General features: G+C 47.1%; 1 protein-coding gene across 4 annotated transcripts in view; it reads left to right on the top strand.

Moving 5' to 3' along the window:
- Window positions 1–18,762, top strand: part of COBL (cordon-bleu WH2 repeat protein) — a 286,445-nt gene that overhangs the window by 209,072 nt on the left and 58,611 nt on the right. For 2 of the 4 annotated variants that reach the window (XM_078059941.1, XM_078059940.1), the window contains 2 exons: window positions 122–275; window positions 3,555–3,725. In XM_078059941.1, the coding sequence (XP_077916067.1) occupies window positions 122–275; window positions 3,555–3,725 (325 nt within the window). The remainder of the gene's footprint in view (window positions 1–121; window positions 276–3,554; window positions 3,726–18,762) is intronic. The other 2 variants (XM_078059943.1, XM_078059942.1) reach the window with 1 other exon arrangement.

The following is an 18,762-nucleotide window of genomic DNA, read 5'->3' as shown; positions in this document are numbered from 1 at the left end:
GACCCCAGAAAGGAACCTGGCAATCTACCAACGCTCCTTAGAGCACCGCATCCCATTGGCCAGCTTCTCTGAGTTGTGCACCCCACTCTCTGACACTGTCACCTTTCTTTGTGCTTCCCAGGTATCTCTGGGGTCCCAGATTGACCTGCAGAAAAAGAAGAGGCGGGCGCCAGCCCCCCCGACGCCACAGCCCCCAATGCCACAGCCCCCGACGCCAAGCTCCCTGGTGCCCCCTCGCACGCAGGACAGGGAGGAGAACAGGAAGAGCGCCACGGGTGAGTGCGCCGCGCTGCCATCTGCACGCCCCCGAGCCTGGTCTTGCGTGGAATTCCGGCACTGCTATTAACTCTGGCAGTCGCGTCCTCCACTATGGCATTAACTTGGAAAATATTTATGCTAAGGAAAGAAAGTCTGGAAATAAACACCTGAGGGTTCACTTAGTATCTTACAGGCATATTTTCCGGGCATCATGGAGGCTCGGAGGTGGGGGGCAGGCGGAAAGGGTGGAGGATGGCTGAGGGTGCTCGAGAGGAGATGAGCGGCGCCAGACCGGTGAGTGCGCGCATGTGTGTGTCTCCCTGATGGAAGGATGTGTGTTCTTAGGATGACGTCTGTGGAGGCTGTTTTGAAAGACCTCTAGTCCCCGGGAGGTTTAAAGATCAGTTGACAATAGTTCCCTAATTTCTTGACCACCCTGTTTGAAATCGACCTCCGCTTTTACATATGTAGCAAACACACACCCTGATATTTTTGGGAACAAGGAATCGAAAGGAAAAAGGATGGAACCGTAATATCTGTGAGCAGAGAGACATGTTACATCATTAAATGCCACCTCCTCATGTTACAGGTGGCAGAGAGAGATGTGGCAGGGGTCTCTAGATCCAAGAGTTGGGGATGGTTCATTTAATTTTAAGCCAGTCCATGTTTGTAATTTCATTTATGTAGGAACAGATGTTGCTCTTGAGGAGCGGGGGTTGCCTGAGACAAGGCCCTGTGATTACAGGTGCATCAGCTCATTACAGAGGCCATCCGATGGCCATGCCTGATGCTACTTTACTCCATAGGGCACTCTCACATTCTCCCCTAGACCCCATGACTGTGGCCCCCAAAAGGAAGACTCCCAAGGATAAGCGCATACATTGTCAGTGTCCGAAACTCTAATACGAGCTGCTTGGCTGTGTGTCAGCCATTTCTCCCCCAGTCAACACCTCCCTGTTCATGTCTCAGCATTTCGCTACCAGGGAAGCGATGATCCTAAGGAACCATGGTCTATGTTTCATGCCAGTTCATCCTCTTGACCAGAGGAAAATACTACCAGATTTACAGAACCCATGATCAGCAGCTTCTCAAAATAAACCTCATCGTCTCCTTTTCCGTGACGAGACCCCCGTTCTCCCTGCCGAGCTCTCGCCCACTCTTGTGGCAAAGGGATGACAGCCCTCAGATTTATGGTTCCTGCTTGCACTCGTAAGAAGCATCCACTGTAGGTGGTAGTGTGGATGAAGCTGAGTCGTGCCAACCTCCAGGCCAGACAGCCCATTTCATACCAAGGGAGGGCCTCCCGATCAGCTGTGAAGGACTGACTGCCGCCTCGTGTCCCCACGCTTGGAGAACCTGGCCCGGGTGCGGGCAGGCAGCCGGTGCCCATGGTTGTTCAGGAGAGGGAGGTGGGTGTTTGGAAGCTGAAAACTGTACAAGTCCCGCTCTAAGGAGCACGTTACAGGGAGGAGGTATGGAGGCTAGTAATTCACTACGAGCCTCTCTCTCATCTGTCAGCTTTGGTTTGTGAAGATTGAGAAGGAAGCCAGAAGCTCCCTTCGGGCTGGCAGTGACCTTGAATACTTTGAGAGGTCAGGAGGATGGTAGAGGTCTTGGTAACAATTTTAAGGGAGACTCCCATCCCCGTCAGCGATCCCCGTGAAGTAACGGTACGCTAGCAATTCCGCAAGCTGAACTTTGTTAACCAAAGTCTAGGCTTTACATGAACAGGTACAAATGTAAAACGTTGCCCCTGCCCACACACCCCACACAAACGAGCATCTTTTTACTCAGATACCTAGATATAAGAGGGGGAAAAAAATTGAAACTTGCACTAAAATAGTATTGGTTGGATTTGGGTCTGACCCAAGTTCCTTGGCAAACAAAAACTGAGCCTTCTGGTAGAGAGAAGCTTCCAGGACAAAGCCTGTTCTCCCCACATGCCTTGCCCTTGGGGGTGACTTCCGTGGACCAACCAGACAGTGCTCATCCTGACGGCTTGTGGCTTCTTTGCACTTTGAGGTGACAAATGATGTCTAGCCGTGGGGACATCACTATTCTCCCACATCTAGAGAACTGTAATCAAGAGAAGGAATAAGTGGATATGTCTCTTGATGAAGAAATTATATTCCTTAATATTTGTTTATTAATAATCTGATGGCAGGCATGAAGCACAGAGTCTATTAGTTACTACATGACTCCAAACATAAAAGCTTGAAAATAGCGTTTTTCAAAGAAATACTGGGAAGTATGATTTATGGCACAAGGGATATATACGGCTTTGTTATATTAAGTCATTAACCTTCAAAAATCTTATTAGCAGAAGAAAGCCATTTCTATAAAATGGCAAGTGGATCCCCCAGGTGTCAGCAGAGCAAAGAAGGGGCTGCCCCAAGGGTTCCAGAGGTCAGATGAAACAGAGATGCCCCCTCTAACTCTTTCTCCAAGTCAGGACCCTTTTCAAAACAAAGTTTGAAAATTATTACCCCAAACAATGGAACAGATTGCTGATATAAATGGGCTTAAAGAGGTAAGCTGATTTAGTGGCTACTTAATCCACAATAGTTAACAGGTAAAAATAACAAGAGGAAGCTAAAAAAAAATAATCCCCAATAAAAACTAACATGTATAAAAGGAGTTCCTTTTAACGCAACAGAGCTGCCGAGGGGGCTTTTAAGAATCATTTCAAGCCCGGCATTTGGGAGTAGTTGCGCCTGCCAGAAACAAATTGCAAACAAGTAGGTACTTTCAATTTGGCTCAAGGAGAGGACACTGTGTGTGTAAAATGTTAAAGCATGAGTGAGGCGGGATTTGGTGCCCTGAGGTTGGATTTGATGCCTAGTGAGCTTGAATTTGGATACCGGGCGTGGCTGGATTTCGTGGCAGGCGTGGTTGAACTTGGTGCACGGTGAGGCTGACTTGGATACCAGGTGTGGTTGGATTTGGTGCCAGGAGGCTGGATTTGGTGCCTAATGAGCCTCAATTTGGTACCAAGTGTGGTTGGATTTGACCCCGGGTGTGGCTGGATTTCGTGGCAGGCGTGGTTGAATTTGATGCGTAGTGAGGTTGACTTCGGTACTGAGTGCTGTTGGATTTGGTACCGAGTGTGGTCAGATCTGGCGTCGGGTGTGGCTGGATTTGGTGCCATGAGGCTGGATTTGGTGCTGGGTGTGGTTGGATTCGGTGCCATGGGGTTATTTTTGATGCCCGGGTGAGTGATGGCCGTGTGCCTTCCGTGGGAGGGCAGAGAGTCTCCGGACTTACCTTCTGAAGTCACCCCTGTTGATTCCATGTAGGTGTTGGACGGCAGGTGCCACAAAAGCCTCCCAGAGGCTCTGCTCGGGGGCCCCCCCAGTTAGTGCTCCCCCCGCCCCCACCCTACCCTCCTCCCAACACAGACGTGACGGAGCCTCTCGGCTTTCCTGGGGAGAGTACTGGCTCCGAGGCCTCGGACCTGAGACCCACACGTACGTGCCTCTTGTTTTCTTTCCCATATATGTCACCTGCCCATCTCTCTGCTCACTGGTATCAGGGCTGGGTTTCCAGACTTTCCATTCTTGCTTTGGGGTGTTTGTGACGTTCCTCTCCAGCTTGTCTTTCTAAATGCTCAATGCAGTGTGTCCGATTTAACAGTGAATGCGCTCGGAATGCCATGCAGGTGCCCGTAAAGAATGACTTAACTCATTAATCATTCACACTGCAGTCAGACCTCGGCCAAAATCGCACTGTGTGGGTGAAGACAGTCAGCTAGGAGCTAGTGTTCCTCACATTAGAACTAACCTCGGAAGTCTGCAGGTAGCAAGAGCCCACTCCGTCCAGCTCAGCAATTATGGGGTTTTGTTGGTGAGCTCACTCCAGCAAGCTGAGAGTGCAGAGGAGAGCCGTGTTCAAGACCTGGGGGGACTTACGCATGAGGACCTTTGAATCGTATGGTCAGCGACCAAGCGGTAGGAGTGCCACCCTGCAGAAAGGGAAACGGAGGCAGCAGAAGGGGAAAGAGCTTGAGTTCCGTCTGGCAATAGCCAGAATTAAAGTCTCATTGTTTTCTACTTCTTGTCGCACCCTGGCTGAGACCGGGCTGTCTTCGTTGTCTCCGGAGGTTTCTTTGGGACTTCCATAAATACTGTGTATAGCACTCCTCCCTCCTGATGGGTAATCATTTTACATATTTAACCATATGTATTTTGATGGCGTCATCAGCATGGCAAGCCCGTGCTCGCCCCTTTGAGGATGACTCAGCTTGGCAGCGATGCTTCATCATAAAGGGGCACAATCCTGGACCATATTCTCAAAACAGTGTCCGCCGCTCTGCACTCCGCCCAGTGAGCAGCCGGGGCCCATGCGTGGGTGTGGCCTCTGGCTGGGAAGTTCATACTTTTCTGACATTGGACCCCTTGATCTCTTTCTGTCTTCTTTGGAAATGATGATTAGCTCGCTGCCAGCTTCTGGGTAAAGAAGATAATTGTCGGATTACTTATCTACTGCTGTAGGAAAACTAATCCTGATTCATTCCATCTTTTCTGACAAATACTTATTTTCCATCCTTCAAATATGTTTGATCATCTTGACGTTGGACATGCTTCTGGGAAGCAAATAATGTCTACAGGGTATTGAAAAGTAAAGGATCAGACATCTCAGTCAGAAAGATAACAGCCGAGGTGTAGATAGCTCTGGAGCTGTTCCATCTCTGAAGAGAGTGGGTCTCAAGCCCATGAGCTTCGGGGGCCAACTCTGTGGATGCTGTCCTCATGCCCAGAATCCTCCTGTGGACCCTGGGCGATCCAGTGAGGGGAGGAATAGCCGAGGGAAAACAGCAAAGCTAAATGGCAATTAGGGGATTGTTGCAAGACCCGTAGATTGTGGATGGGACAGCCAGGCCTTGCACACTTGCCCACACCTGAACTGATGCAAACCTGCAGATCCCCACTTCCTCCCAGGCCTCCTTGCACTTGGGGGACACCATCGGTGTGTGGCGTCTGCTGGGGAGACTGGCAGGCGAGATTTGGGAGGGCTGCTTCCAAAGGCTGGCATCAGGCTTGGGTAGGAGAGCTTCCTCCTGGGTTTCTATGGTGCTGTGAAATCATTTCCCGCCCCTCCCTTAGAGAGAATGGAACCAGGCAACAGACAAAGGATGAGGTTCCCCATCTTCTTGCTTCATGGTTTCGCCCCGCCCTCCCACCCCGCTCCTGGGCCCATGGTATTCTCCCCATGCCTTCATTTCCCCAGACATGTCATCAGACTCTCCTTGGCCCTCTGGTCATAATTCCCCCCACCCTCTCCCCCTCTCGGAAATGCCAGTAACCTAGTGAAGAAGAGCGGGAGGAATGGGGGGAGAGGGGCCCTGTGAGGTAGGGAGCTGGGGCTCCACAAAGTCTCCTCCTCCTCCTGCTCCCTGCTCCTGTCTCCTGGCTGCCCGTGCACCAAAACTGAATGCATCCAACTCGGAGCTTCTATTTTACCCAACGCGCAGAACTTTCCTGACCATTTTTTGCAGCATCGAAAACCGGGATCTCCTACCCAACCAGGCAGAAAGCACCCTGCCTTCTTTGATTCGGGACTTCAGAGCAGTGAAGGAAAACAAACCCTGTGTTGTCATCTGTCTTATTTTTTCACAAGATGTTGAAACCTGGGTATTCCTCCACCTGTCACAAGGGGGCTATTGGCTGTTGGCACGTAACTGCTGGATGTGAATTTGGGCCCCTTGCTGGCGTATACGGTCTCACCTTCTGGTCAGACTTCTGGCTATTTGCAGCAGTGTGGAAGGAAGCTGAGTGGAGATGGTGTTATGCCAGCCGCCAGCTCTTGTACTTCTCCTGCATTCCTTGTAAAAGAAATGATGTGCTTCTGGTGGAGACCGACCCCGAGTACCTGCAAGGGCTGGGTGGTCCACGAGGCGTGTCACATGTGACATCTTGCTCAGTCCCCACCCCAGCGTGGGGGGTAGGTTCTGTCACTGGAAGAAACTGAGTCAAAAGGACTTACATCACTGGCCCAGGGTCTTATCACAGGATAGGTTCGGCAGGAATTCTCATTAGGGTATCTTGACCCTCAGTCGCTGCTCTATCCACCACCCGTGCAGTTTTCCCCACCATTCCAGAAGCTCCCACGGGCACATCTTTGGCTTCGCACATTCCTTGTCATACAGATAGCATAGTCCACTCAGGTTGTTAAAAAGAGGAAACGTACATTTTGTTGAAAACCGTGAGCTCAGCCAACCTCAGGGATAAGAAGGATGAAAGAGCTGGTGGATGCTGGTCTGTACACAGATGAAGGAGGTGCAAGAAGACGTGAAATGGGTCGAACACAGCACCACATCTTCATTCTGATGTCTCTCCAGAACTTTTGGTTCTGGCCATTTTCCCTCACCCTGACCCTGACTTCTGTTGGATCTTGGTGCAGCCCCCATCCTCATGCTTTGCTGGTATACCCCACTTAGCTGCTGACAGCCTCCCCTTCCACTGACCCAAGAACTCGCTGGACGTCAGCCCTGAGCCCAAGCACAGATGCTTCATTTCCTGTCTTCATGCTGAACATGTTACTAATACTGGACACATGGCCATGAAAGCCACATTCACCTGCAACAAAGATAAATGGAGAAGACCGTGTGTTCTAGGTCAGCGCCGCATGTTATCTGCCACCCCTGCGCTCTTTTTGAACCAACGAATGGTTTGTAGGCAGAAGAGATACAGTGACCACCCACTAATGCGTGTTCTGACTGAAGAGGCCCCCGTACGCAGCCCGTCCTCCAGCTCCGCCTGGGTATCAGAGGGATGTGAACTCTCTGCACGCTCTAGCCACACACCCGGCCGGGGTCTCAGGGACCCATCCCACCACGCCTCACGCCTCCAGTCCAGATTCCTCCCCCATCCAGGTGTTTACTCTTTACCCCCACGTCGTATTGCACACATTGGTTCAAGCCACCTGGAGGCCATGCCAGTCTTATTCATGTTTGTATCTGTTCGTCAACAAACACACAGCATGCACTCAGTAGCAGAATATGCCAGAAGATGTCTCCTTGTGAATCACTAAGTATCAGGTTACAATGATACAAGCTCTTCCCTTCAGCTTCATTGAACTGAGATGGGTTCCAGGCTAAAGGGCATCCAGTACCAGCTCAGCTCTGTCTAGGGGATACTCTCCACGGGGTCAGCACTGCGTCAAACCCTTGTTGTGGTCGCACTTGAGAAAGATGTGAGGATCTCAGGAACATCCAGCATCCTAGCCTCCGCTTCTTTCTTACTTGTTTCCGGCCCTGGCCTACCCGTTAGGATGCCTTCCAATGGTCGCCCTCCTGTGCTCACCCCCTTGTATAATCCCCTACCCATGAACATGGACTGGATTTAGTGACTAACATTGCTGAACAGAATGTGGCAGAAGCAGTGGGATGTCACTTGTCACTTCTGAGATTAGGTTTAAAAAAAGACTGTGGCTTCCATCTTGGATTCCCTCTCTCCCTCGCTCATTCTGAGGAAAGCCAGCTGCCATGTTGAGAGCCGCTCTGTGGGGAGATCCACGTGGCAAAAAAAAAAACGGAGGGAGCCTCCAGCCAACAGCCAGTGAGGAACTGAGATTCTCAGCCCACTGAGCATGAGAACAGAGTCCTGCCAACTCCCGCTGGAGGGAGCCTAGAAGCAGATGCTCCCTCAGCAGAGCCCATCGTTGAGACCACAGCCCAGGGGCACCTTGGTTGCAGTGCGGTGAGAGACCTAGACTCAGGGGCAGCCAGCCAAGCTGTGCCCACAGAAACTGTGAGATAATTCATGCTTATTGTCTTAAGCCTCTGCGTCTTGAGGTAATGTGTTCCGTAGCAACAGATCACCAGTACAAGCTGAAAGAAAGGGAAACCCCTCTCAAGCCTACCTCCACAGTCGGGGAGCCCCTCATCTCCCGGAACTGGAAGCCCAGAGTGGGACGGACTGCACCTCGGTGAAGCCTGAAGTTGTCACCAGGGACTGAGGCTCTTTCAGTGTCTTCTCTAAGTCATCTTTGGGGTCGAGCTCCTCTTCGGGCTGGTCCTGAGGGTGCTCTGTGCACCACATCCAGACACCAGAATTTTCAAAGGAGGCAGAGAGACTATCTCTTCTAATGGTTGCATGGGGAACCTTTCCCAGACGCCTCCAACTGCAGTTTCTTTTATGTCTCATTGACCACTGTTGAGTAATACACTGCCCCAGTCTCTGCTGAGAACGGAGTCACCCAAGGTGATGGAAGCCCATCCCGACAGCTGGGGACAGGATCAACTTCCTCTGGAAGTGGAAGTCACTGGTCAACACCAGAGCTCTGTGAACTGGAAATGCAGGGAATGCATGCTGTGTAAACAGCCCACGGCTTCCCCTACACTCGGGTCGCAACCCTAGGTTTAGTTGCCGTCTGGAGCTCATCAGGCATGTTGTGAGCGGGTGCAGAGAGAGGACCGTGAGCCAGTGGGGAAGATGAAGTAGACAGAATGCAGCCTTTTCCAAGTCAGCTGAGGGGCCAGCATGAGGTGCGTGTGCCCAGAGCTCATGGACTTGCTCTCTGCCACCCCCGGGGCAGAAGTGGGGCTCCTCTCTCCCGGGTCCTGCTCTCAGTGCCTCCTGGCGGCCGCGGCCAGGATGGCCTGTGGAGTCTGAGTCGGTGTATACTTATTGCACACATAGGAGGAAAATTCCTGAGCTGTGTCCCGTTTCAAAGCCTTATAGCACAAACGTCACCGTGAGTATAATTATAGTGACAGTGGAATAGGCTTCCTGGGTCTGTCTTCTGAATTCCATGTGTTTCATGCGAATAAGCCTTCCTACTAACCCGTCCACATCTAATCTTGCACTTAAGTGCCTCGGGTGCATGGCTAAGCCAATACACTTGTGCACGTGGAATTTTTTTTTCCCCTGCAACTTTCTAATCAGCTTGCTTTCTGCTGACAATTGGATTTCAGCGGAGCCTTCCTTGTGAATGACCACGATGCGGCCTGTGTCACTAGGTGCATTGCGTTGTGTGTTTCCAAGACTTGCAGAGCTGGTCTCGATTGGGCCTTTAACAAGTCATCCCTCACATATTCCAGTGAGAAGACCCTGGAGATTTAAAGATCAATGCGTATGGAGTTCAAATTACAGATCCTCAGTGGGCTTTATATTTTTACAATTAAACTATTCAATGACTATCCTTTTATTAGACTTTTTCCTATGATAGGTTTGAGTACATCAGTCTTCCCTTGGCTATACTTCGCTGGGGTGATTGGCAAAGGATTTTGAAGGCATGCAGGAAAAATGAGTCCCTGTCCCCTGATCCAAATGACCTGTCTAGCACCTCCAGCAAGACCACGGAGGTTTCTAGGTGGTTGGTTTTCAACCTGTGATTAAGTAGCCCATTCTAAAGAATTTTAAGGAAATTCTAAAATAGGTAAATAAAATGAGAGAAAACAGCTAGCCATTTTCAATTAGACATAGTAATTTGAGTTTGCTTCATATAAAATTCATAATAATCATCATAATCATAAATCGTATTTTAGGCAGAGTGACTCAGCAGAAGAACCGAGAATGCAGGAGTACGTTGGGCACAGCTCTGTGGCTTACTGGCAAATGGCTGTAATCAAATCCCCACACTCCGGGCCAGATGCCCCCTAAAGGCTCCGTGATCAGCCGTGAACTTGCCTGAGCGCAGAGCAGAAAGCAGGAAAAGATAGGCAAGAATTTTGCTAACACCCCTCAGTTGAGACCAGGCTTCTGTTTAAAGTCACCTAACAGCGTGCTCTAAAATCTGAACCAAAATTAAACCCTTTGCCTGTCTCAAAACAAAGCAGTTAATCTTCAAGCTTATGACACAAAGACAATTCTGGGAATCTTGTTTGTGGTGGAAGCACCCTTGAAGCCTGGCAGGTGTGTGGACTTCAGAGCGAGCCCAGGGAAGCACTCTTGCCCTGGTCTGGTGTTTGTTTGCCATTTTCCTTCCCCGAGCAGGAGAGCTGGCCACACAGCCACTCCCACTGCCATGGGAAAGGGCGAGCATCCAGGAAAACAGGAAGTGGGTAGTGAGCAAATAGAAGGAAACTGGTGACTGTGGGAGCAGAGCCTGTCCCTACTCAGAAGCGTGTTGGAAAAAAAATGGAACGGGATCTTTAGCCTGGTGTTATTGTACCTTGAAAACCATGAAATCCACCCAGCATGAACTAAAGACTGAATGCTACTTAGAAGCAAAGCAGTGAGAATCACAATAGGGCTACGGATAGCATTTTTAAAACTCCCCCGAACTTACTTCCCTTTGCTAATTATTTTTCAGTGCTTTATTTACAAGCTGCTATGTCCCTGACCCAAGAGAGAATTAAAGGAGTTAGTGACAAGTCAGTGCAACAAGTGTGGGCTGGACCCGGCTCACACCAGCTAGTGAGAACAGACCATTGAAATCTCGGGAATTTTGCAAGCCAATCGCTAAGCGGGACTATTATTAAAAAGTCAATTATGTAAGCTAAGCTTACAAATAATACAAAAAATATAGCAAACATTGAAAATTCATCACTTCCTAATGATTTTACGACATGTTACTATTTCTGGGTTTTTGAGGTTATATACATATCTCGAATCACTATGATTCAATAGCATTTTGACAGTGAAAATACTATATAATAGTGTGCTACGGCACATCCCCTTCCAGTGCCACATTCAGCGACTGGCATCCGTAGCTGGAAATCAGTCATAGAGGGTTAAGGGAGCTGAGGGTTATATGGAAATTACAACAAAGAGGGGCGCCTGGATAGCTCAGTCAGTCCCACTCTTGATTTCGGCTCAGGTCATGGTCTCAGGGTCGTGAGCTCAAGCCCCGCATCGAGCTCGGCGCTCCGCACCGAGTCTGCTTGTTCCTCTCCCTCAGCTCCTCCTCCTCACCCCACTCTCTCTCTCCCTCTCATAAATAAATAAAATCTTTAAGATAAACAAACAAATAACTTCCACTGTTTAAAAAAAAGAATTTACAACAAAGAGTATATTTTATTATCGCCTGTAAATTTTGTGCTATCCATGCTTTATATCAGTAGGACTTTATCCATCAATCTATTGATGGATTGATCTATCTATCCCTTTTATTTTTTCCTGAGAGCTGGTTCCTAACCATTTACCAATCTACCACTGCAGAGGAAGAGCAAATAGAAGTAGGAATGCTGACAGCAAATTTATCTTTGGTTTTCATAAGCTGTTTGCCAAGCCCCATGCTAGCACAAAGAATCTCAGCGGGTGTCTGTGTCTCTTGAAGCTTTAACTTGTAGCATGAAGTCAGACTAGATAGAAAAACCTTTTTTTTAACATCAAAAGATATGAGGACTTCTTTCTGAATTCATGTAAATTTAAGTTCTTCGCAGAAGTAAGGAATGGACAGCTTGATTTTTCAGGATTATTATTAAATATCATTAGTCCAAGAGTGAATAGATTAGGAAGAAGCATTCCCCTGCTGACACTAGTCTTCTAGATTATTGTTTTAGGATTTGTCTGAGATGATGTGAATTCAGACACAGCCCTTCTTTATTTTAAGCCCTATCCCTGAGACCCTCGTGAGCTTAAGCTACTTGCAAGGAATGGCCCTTTCTCAGAGGGGTCAGTCTCCCACTGAGAAGCTTCCCGAAAGGGGTTTGCTCCTTCAGAACAGTAGATCTCAACACGCATGTGTGAGTGAGGTCTTTGTCCAGCTCAGCAAATCAATCCGTATTTTCTCAGTGGATGCCTGAGCCTTGCTCGGGAACGGCATTATCAGGGTCGGGATGGATTGGTCTGCCATGAAGGGCATCATGAAATGATATTATCTGTTTTCCCCTGGAGCTCTGCAAGTAACTTGGACTTTTTGCCAAATGGTAACAAATGGCTTTTGCCTACCGGCTGGCCAACAACTCTACCTGCAATGTCTTTAAGGTTGTAGCTAAATCCGAATGATTGTATTTGACAGCCTAAAAGACAACAGTGAGTTCAGTGCTGATTATGATCCAGTTCTTCCAAGGGACAGAACTGTGTATGTTGGATCAGTAGACCTTTTTAACAACCGACATCCACAAAGACTAGGAGGAAGCAGAAGAAATAACAATCATATGATGCGGCCGATACATCACTGTCTACGGCATTAAATCTCCAGGGGCTGGAAGGTGAATGATGATGGTGATGTTTATTTTGCCAGAGTTTGTCTTCATATGTTGCCATTTATTTTCCCCCCACAGTTTATTGCTGTGCATCATTCCCTACTCATGCCAAGCGCTTCTGACAGATGTCTCTTCCTGGAGCTCCGTTCCTCTGACTTTCCCCGTGCCTCTGCTATCCTGACTCCCATTCTCCTGTTCTTCTACCTGTCGGCATAAAAGGGCTCATTTGTACCCCCGCAGTCTACTTTCTCTAGAATTTACATATAAATGCATAAACAACAGAGATTTGTGTGACCGACGTTCACATTTCCTCACGGGAGGTAAAGCCTTGTCTGTGCAGATTCTAGGTTGATGACCTTGACCTATCCGAAATTACCCTTTCATTGGTTCTTGGGTATGTTTCTGTTAAGGACCTTGCTTTATTCTGATTCATTATTAATTCATGTTTTTCTTATTTGATATACTCAGTTACAGAATATATTCTCCATTTAAAGTAGATTGTGTCCACAAAGTGACCATGTAGTCAATTTAGATACACCTGAAATATTCTGTCCACCTGGTAAAACTTAAGTGCCTGAAATACATGAACTATATAAACTATGTAACTATATAATCTGTAGGAACTCACAACTCATACACACACACACACGCATACACACACACACATACACACATTCACACACACATATATACATACATACACACACACATACATACATTCAGGGATACATAGGACCCGACTTTTTTTAAGTGTTTCTCAGATTTTCCTATTACTGTGTTCTCTGCCATGTAGACGGTTTACAAAAAGAAAACAGAGGAAGGGGGATGCGTCTTGCTTCATCTGTTAATTATGCATTCAGTCATTCACCCATTCATTCACCAAACATTGAGAACTCGCTTGATGCCAGGCATTGTGCCAACAATGGGGGCTATTACAGTGAAGAGCACATGGCCTCTGCCCTTGGATTTCACTCACCTGTGGCCCCCCACACACAAGCAAAGAAGTAATGATGATTCCATTGGATAAACGCTAGTCTGGTGGTTTGTCCAAGTGGTAAAGACACTCGAGGGTATGACGACCATATCCACATGGGCATGCTGCCTTCTCTTTCTGGAGTGCAAGGTCCCTTTCTCATCTGGAGAAAACCCATCCAGTTATTGAGAATGAGTCACCTCGGCAGTCCTAAGACAGAAGGAGCAGGTGGAAATAATCATGTTAAGATTCAGGGTTTATGAAGAACAACTTGCTTGCTTTGATTAACTTTGATCATTGTGCAGAGATGCACTTGAACTGGAGAGGCTTATCATGTTTCTCTCCAAAAGATGTTTTAAATGTTATTTCTCAAAGTAAGAAAAAAAGAATCAGTGAGTGTTTTTTACTTGTATGACTGTTGTCTGGTTGGTCACAATAAAACTATTAGTGATGATTAAGATAGGAATTATCAGAGCTGACATTGGTATTAATAATTAAGAAATACAAGCTAGAGCTTACAGAAATATATAGCTAGAGCTATATAGAACCAATCTAGTGCCATGTGTTGGTGGAAAAAAGCCCAGAAAGTTACAGATATTACTCACAAGGAAAGAGAGGACAAGTTGGTGTCTTTTTGTTTTGTTTGTTTGTTGTGTGTGTGTGTTTTCTTTTTTTTGCATTGAAATAAAGAACTTTTGTCTGATAAGTAGCAATCACTTGACCTCAAATTATTAAGTGGGGAAAGTCTAAAGAAGAAAAGGTAATGTTTACCTAAATGTTGGGGAAAGCATCAAGATTTACGACCCAGACATTAAGATTGTAGAAGATTGTATATAATTAGAGCAATGAGCATTTGTGTGAGAAGTAGCTATTATGCTGAAGAAAAAGAGCAGTCGAAAAATCTTAAGGCAAAAAGGAGACCAGGGAAAGGTGATGTTACTCATAGAATTATTGATTATGAAAACATAAAATATAAAGAAACATATGTCAAACTTTACTGAAAACAAGAGGACATAGATGTGTACGTGTGGACACGGAGAACAAACTCAATAAAGCTACACCAATTCACATGATGAATAGAATCAGCCACAAAGTTAGCCAAAGACATGGATTTTTTGTTTTATCTCAGGGCTCTCTTGCACCATGATGGCCTGATACACAGCTGGGGAAAATTCAGGGCAATTCGATGGCCAGGATTCCGAGATCTACATATGTCATGACACCGGACTAACCAGCGTTAGAATCTTCTAGGTATCAGATTAACTCAGCGAAACATTTTTCCTCCAGGCATTTGCATTTCAGAGAGGTTTTCCTTTCTGGTTCACCTCAGAACCCATCCCTCCTGGGGGTTATTCATTCTCCATAGAAGTCAGCAGGAGAACTGTGTCTTTGGTCCATAATGTGACACATGCTATCAAGAGTCACAGTAAAAGAAAATAAATTTGTGGCCGTTCACGTTTCTAAGCAGAGACACAGATCCAGCAGACCTGGTGGCCGGCCCATAAGCCTGCTGGTTGGCAGAGGAGACCCTCAGGAATAGAGTTCTGTAGCAAGTGCTAAGGTGAAAGAAAAATTAACTCTATGCTGTTTTTCAACTACAACTGGCATAAATTCTTCTGTTTTCATCAGAGACAATATCAGCAACGGAAAGTAGAATATGCTGTAATTTCATGCAATCCTATTTATGAAGATTCTAAAATTATTTAGTTGTAAATAAATGCTCCTAGCTCTGCAGATGAAACAGTTTGGGAAAATCTTAACACAGTTTACTCACTGGCATTTTATTTTAGCTCCCGTTACAATCACTCACACGTTGCCCCTGCGTGGTGATGCTTATGGACTGCCCGCCATCATGGTTTTCCTGTTGATTTGGGTCCTTAACTTGGTACTGTGTATTCGCAACTTCCATATCTGAGGGAATCTGATTCAAAACATGTCCACGTGTGGACTAAAGTTTTCTGTCACAAAATGCACTTGTCTATAATAGAAACAAGGCTACAGATTAGAGGAGGTGAGGGCCCTGCACTCAGGTATGGAAGGTGTCTTGAGTCAGCCAATTCTACATCGTCCAGGAGTTAATCCACTCACAGAGTACTTCTGTCCCCTCTGAGTAGTGTGTGCGTGCGTGCGCATGCATGTGTTTTAACTACTTCCATCCTTCATATCCAAGGAATGTGGAGCAGGAGAAAAACTCAAAATTGTTTTGGCCCTTATTAGTCACCATGGTAAAACAACAACAAGCAAACTTCAAACGCTTCAGTGAAGATGAAGGCCCCAGTCATAAAAGAAATGAGTCTTGGGGATATCTGTGGCTTATTTGTGGTTTATTCTGTAGTTCCCATGCTTCATTTGTTACCAATACAAACACAGAATTGGTAACCCTGCCACCCAAAACTCTTCACTGGAAACTGCGAGATTAAATTTATCATCACGTTCTGTGTTTATTTTGCCCTTCAAGACTTTTCTACAACCTTTCTCTTTCTTTCTTAAGAAAATAATAAATTTTTGTTACTAAGGGTGAAGCTGTGTAAATGTCAGGAGGTTGTATCTTCCCATCTCCTTCAGTAAAGAAAAAAAATGACAAGAGATGAAAGGTTCTGAGGTTATTTAGACTGGCTACCTTGTTTCCAGGGCAATAAATGTGCTGTCCAGCCCTTAGGGAGTTAAAGTGAGGGGGGAAAAATAGACAAACGTGTAATCTAAATCAGAACACAGTGGCCAGTGTGCATCACTCTTATTTCTTTGGCTTGTGAAGAACTAGCATTGATGAGAAAACATACCTTCCCATGTTTTGACTGAATTAGAACCGGTAAGTGAGGAATATAAAGACTTCTGGAATAGCACAAATTCTAAATTAAAAGGAGAAAATGGGCAGCAGGTGGCCACATCTGGCCTACAGACATGCCCTGTTAGCCGACTGGAATTGCCAATATTAAGTTAGATTTGCCCCAAAATTCTGTTGCCTCTGGAATGCATAAAGAGCCTCTCTTCTGTGCTGTCTCCCCTTCTTTCAAGGCTGGGAGATCACCCCGCACTGCACACCCCACCCTCCACACAACCCCACCACCCTGGGGATCCTTTGATTTATCATTAGTCTCGGGCTGATGTTTTACCAAAAGGGAATGGAAGGGAACGTGCTTGTGTCTTGAATCAGGCTCCAGCCTCTATGTGGACCAAAGCGGAGACTGAAGCCCAAACCTGTGGAGCATCCGTTTCAAGGAAAATGACAGAGACGCCGTTCTTGGTGGGAGTAAAGAGCATTTGTAGCTCTAGCCTGTTTCTCTCATTGACATTGGTGCCTAATCTCTGCAGTGTTGGATTTGCAACCTCGGTCTCAGTCAGGTTTCTCTGCCCCGTCTTCTCTCATGCAGGCAAGCCCCAGGTCGGCCCCCACAGGTACAGTGTTGACAGAACCAGCAGGGGAAGGGGCTGGAAGGCAGCGCTTGCCTCGGGGGGGTGTGCCAGCCCCTTTTCTGTCCCTCTCATTGCTGTTGTCACATGAATAAGGGCAGAGTGGTACCCTGCTGGGGACCAGGGTGTGCTGGGGGCCGGGGCCCCGAGGCAGTGACAGATAGGTTATGTGTGAAGACTGAGTTCATTAAGTTCGGTGAATATAAACGAATATAAATGGTTTTAGATTGAGATCTTTAGTCTCTAGTAGTGAAATGATTAAGTCTCCATTGAAGACGGCAAGTTGAAGCAGAGGAAGCAAATTGATGAGATTTTGTAGTTTCTATGTTTTATTTTTTAACAGTTTTACTGACATGTAATTGGGGTGCACACACACACACAAACTTGTATACACCTGTGAAACCGTTGACACAATCAAGATAGTAAACATCCAGCCCCCTTCCCGCTTCCCAGTGTCCCTATGTAGCTGTATTTAATCTGTACGTACGTGTGTGTGTAGACACACAAATGAAACATCATACACTTAACTACACAGATAACCTGATGGCAGTTCTGTAACTTTAACGGGAAAAGAAGCTAACAAATTACAATTTTTAATAGCCAAAATTCTAAGTCAATTGAGAAGCAAAGCTCTACTATAATTAATTAGGTAATTGTTAAAATGTAGAACATCAAGGGTTCGAACTGATGACGTCCGTGATAGAGTTAGTTATGTATTGATCTGACGGGAGGGAAGATAGTCACAGCATTTTTAGTCAAAGCAGTAGTTTGAATGCATTATCTGGGAAGTGTCAATACACACACTCTTGTGCGCACACGAGCCACTGAACTGTTTCTCCTCTATCCAAATTTTCTTTTTATTTATTTTTTTTTTTTTTAAAGATTTTGTTTATTTATTTGACAGAGAGAGATACACAGCGAGAGAGAGAACACAAGCAGGGGGAGTGGGAGAGGGAGAAGCAGGCTTCCCGCAGAGCAGGGAGCCCGATGCGGGGCTCGATCCCAGGACTCCGGGATCATGACCTGAGCCGAAGGCAGACGCTTAACGACTGAGCCACCCAGGCGCCACCTCCTCTATCCAAATTTTCAAGAGGAAACAAAAAGCTTGTTCTCTGCTGTGTAATTTTCTCCTGCTAAAGAGGCATGAGACTGTGAATGAAGCCACACATCGGGTGAATTCAGCCCCGAGGAGCCCAGCTGCCCATCTCAGGGGAGGCTCTGGCTGCATTCAGGGGCCAGCCACCTGCTGACCCCAGCCCTCCCCCCTAGGTTAGCAGGCAGCCAAAGGGGGGTTTATTGGCCAGATGGAGTTTCCAGGGCCACAGGTGTCTGTCCCTGCTTATTTCAACCACCAGGGGGAGCCCTGATTATCCTCTGGTTGGACAGTGGTAGGGAAAAATGGAAACAAAGTTACAAAAAGCAATCATCAGGGCTTTAAGTTTATGCCAATCTTATGTTGCAGAGTGGGCTTCAGGGACTGTGCTCATAGCGCTGAGCCCCGCTCTGTTTACAAAGAAGGGAAGGTGAGGCCAGAAAAGTGTGGTTATTTGCCCAGGATCACACAGCTGAGGAGAGCCTGGGCTCCGATTCGCAGATCCTCACTCACTGTTGCTGGTGTGGGGACGGGATCCAAACAGGAGCGTAGTGGATATGGCTGGTGTCTGTGTGTTAGGAATTATCTCTACCTGTATCTCAGTCTGTCCCTCTGTGTCTGTCTGCCCATCTGTCCATCCATCCATCCTCCAGGCACCTGCCCATCAGATACCTGTGCACAGGAAGTCAGAACGGCATGCAGGCTCCGCCCCACATGCACTCTGCAAGGACTGTGAGCTTGGCCACTTAGCCCTCCCAGAAATCATTGTCAGGCCTTCTTTGGGGCCTGACTTAAGGATTAAGGAGAATATGGTCCCTTCGTGGTTAAGATGGGCACTCACCTAGGGACCGGGCAGAAATCCTGTACCGCTCGAGTGATCTCCAGCTCCATCCCTCATCTGTCCTTAGCACTTACACCTGTGCCCCCTGGCTGTTG

Source organism: Halichoerus grypus, chromosome 12 (genome assembly GCF_964656455.1).
Source record: "Halichoerus grypus chromosome 12, mHalGry1.hap1.1, whole genome shotgun sequence".
Taxonomy (NCBI): Eukaryota; Metazoa; Chordata; class Mammalia; order Carnivora; family Phocidae; genus Halichoerus; species Halichoerus grypus.
The sequence above is the reverse complement of the archived record's forward strand: the minus strand, read 5'-3'. Positions and strand labels throughout refer to the sequence as shown.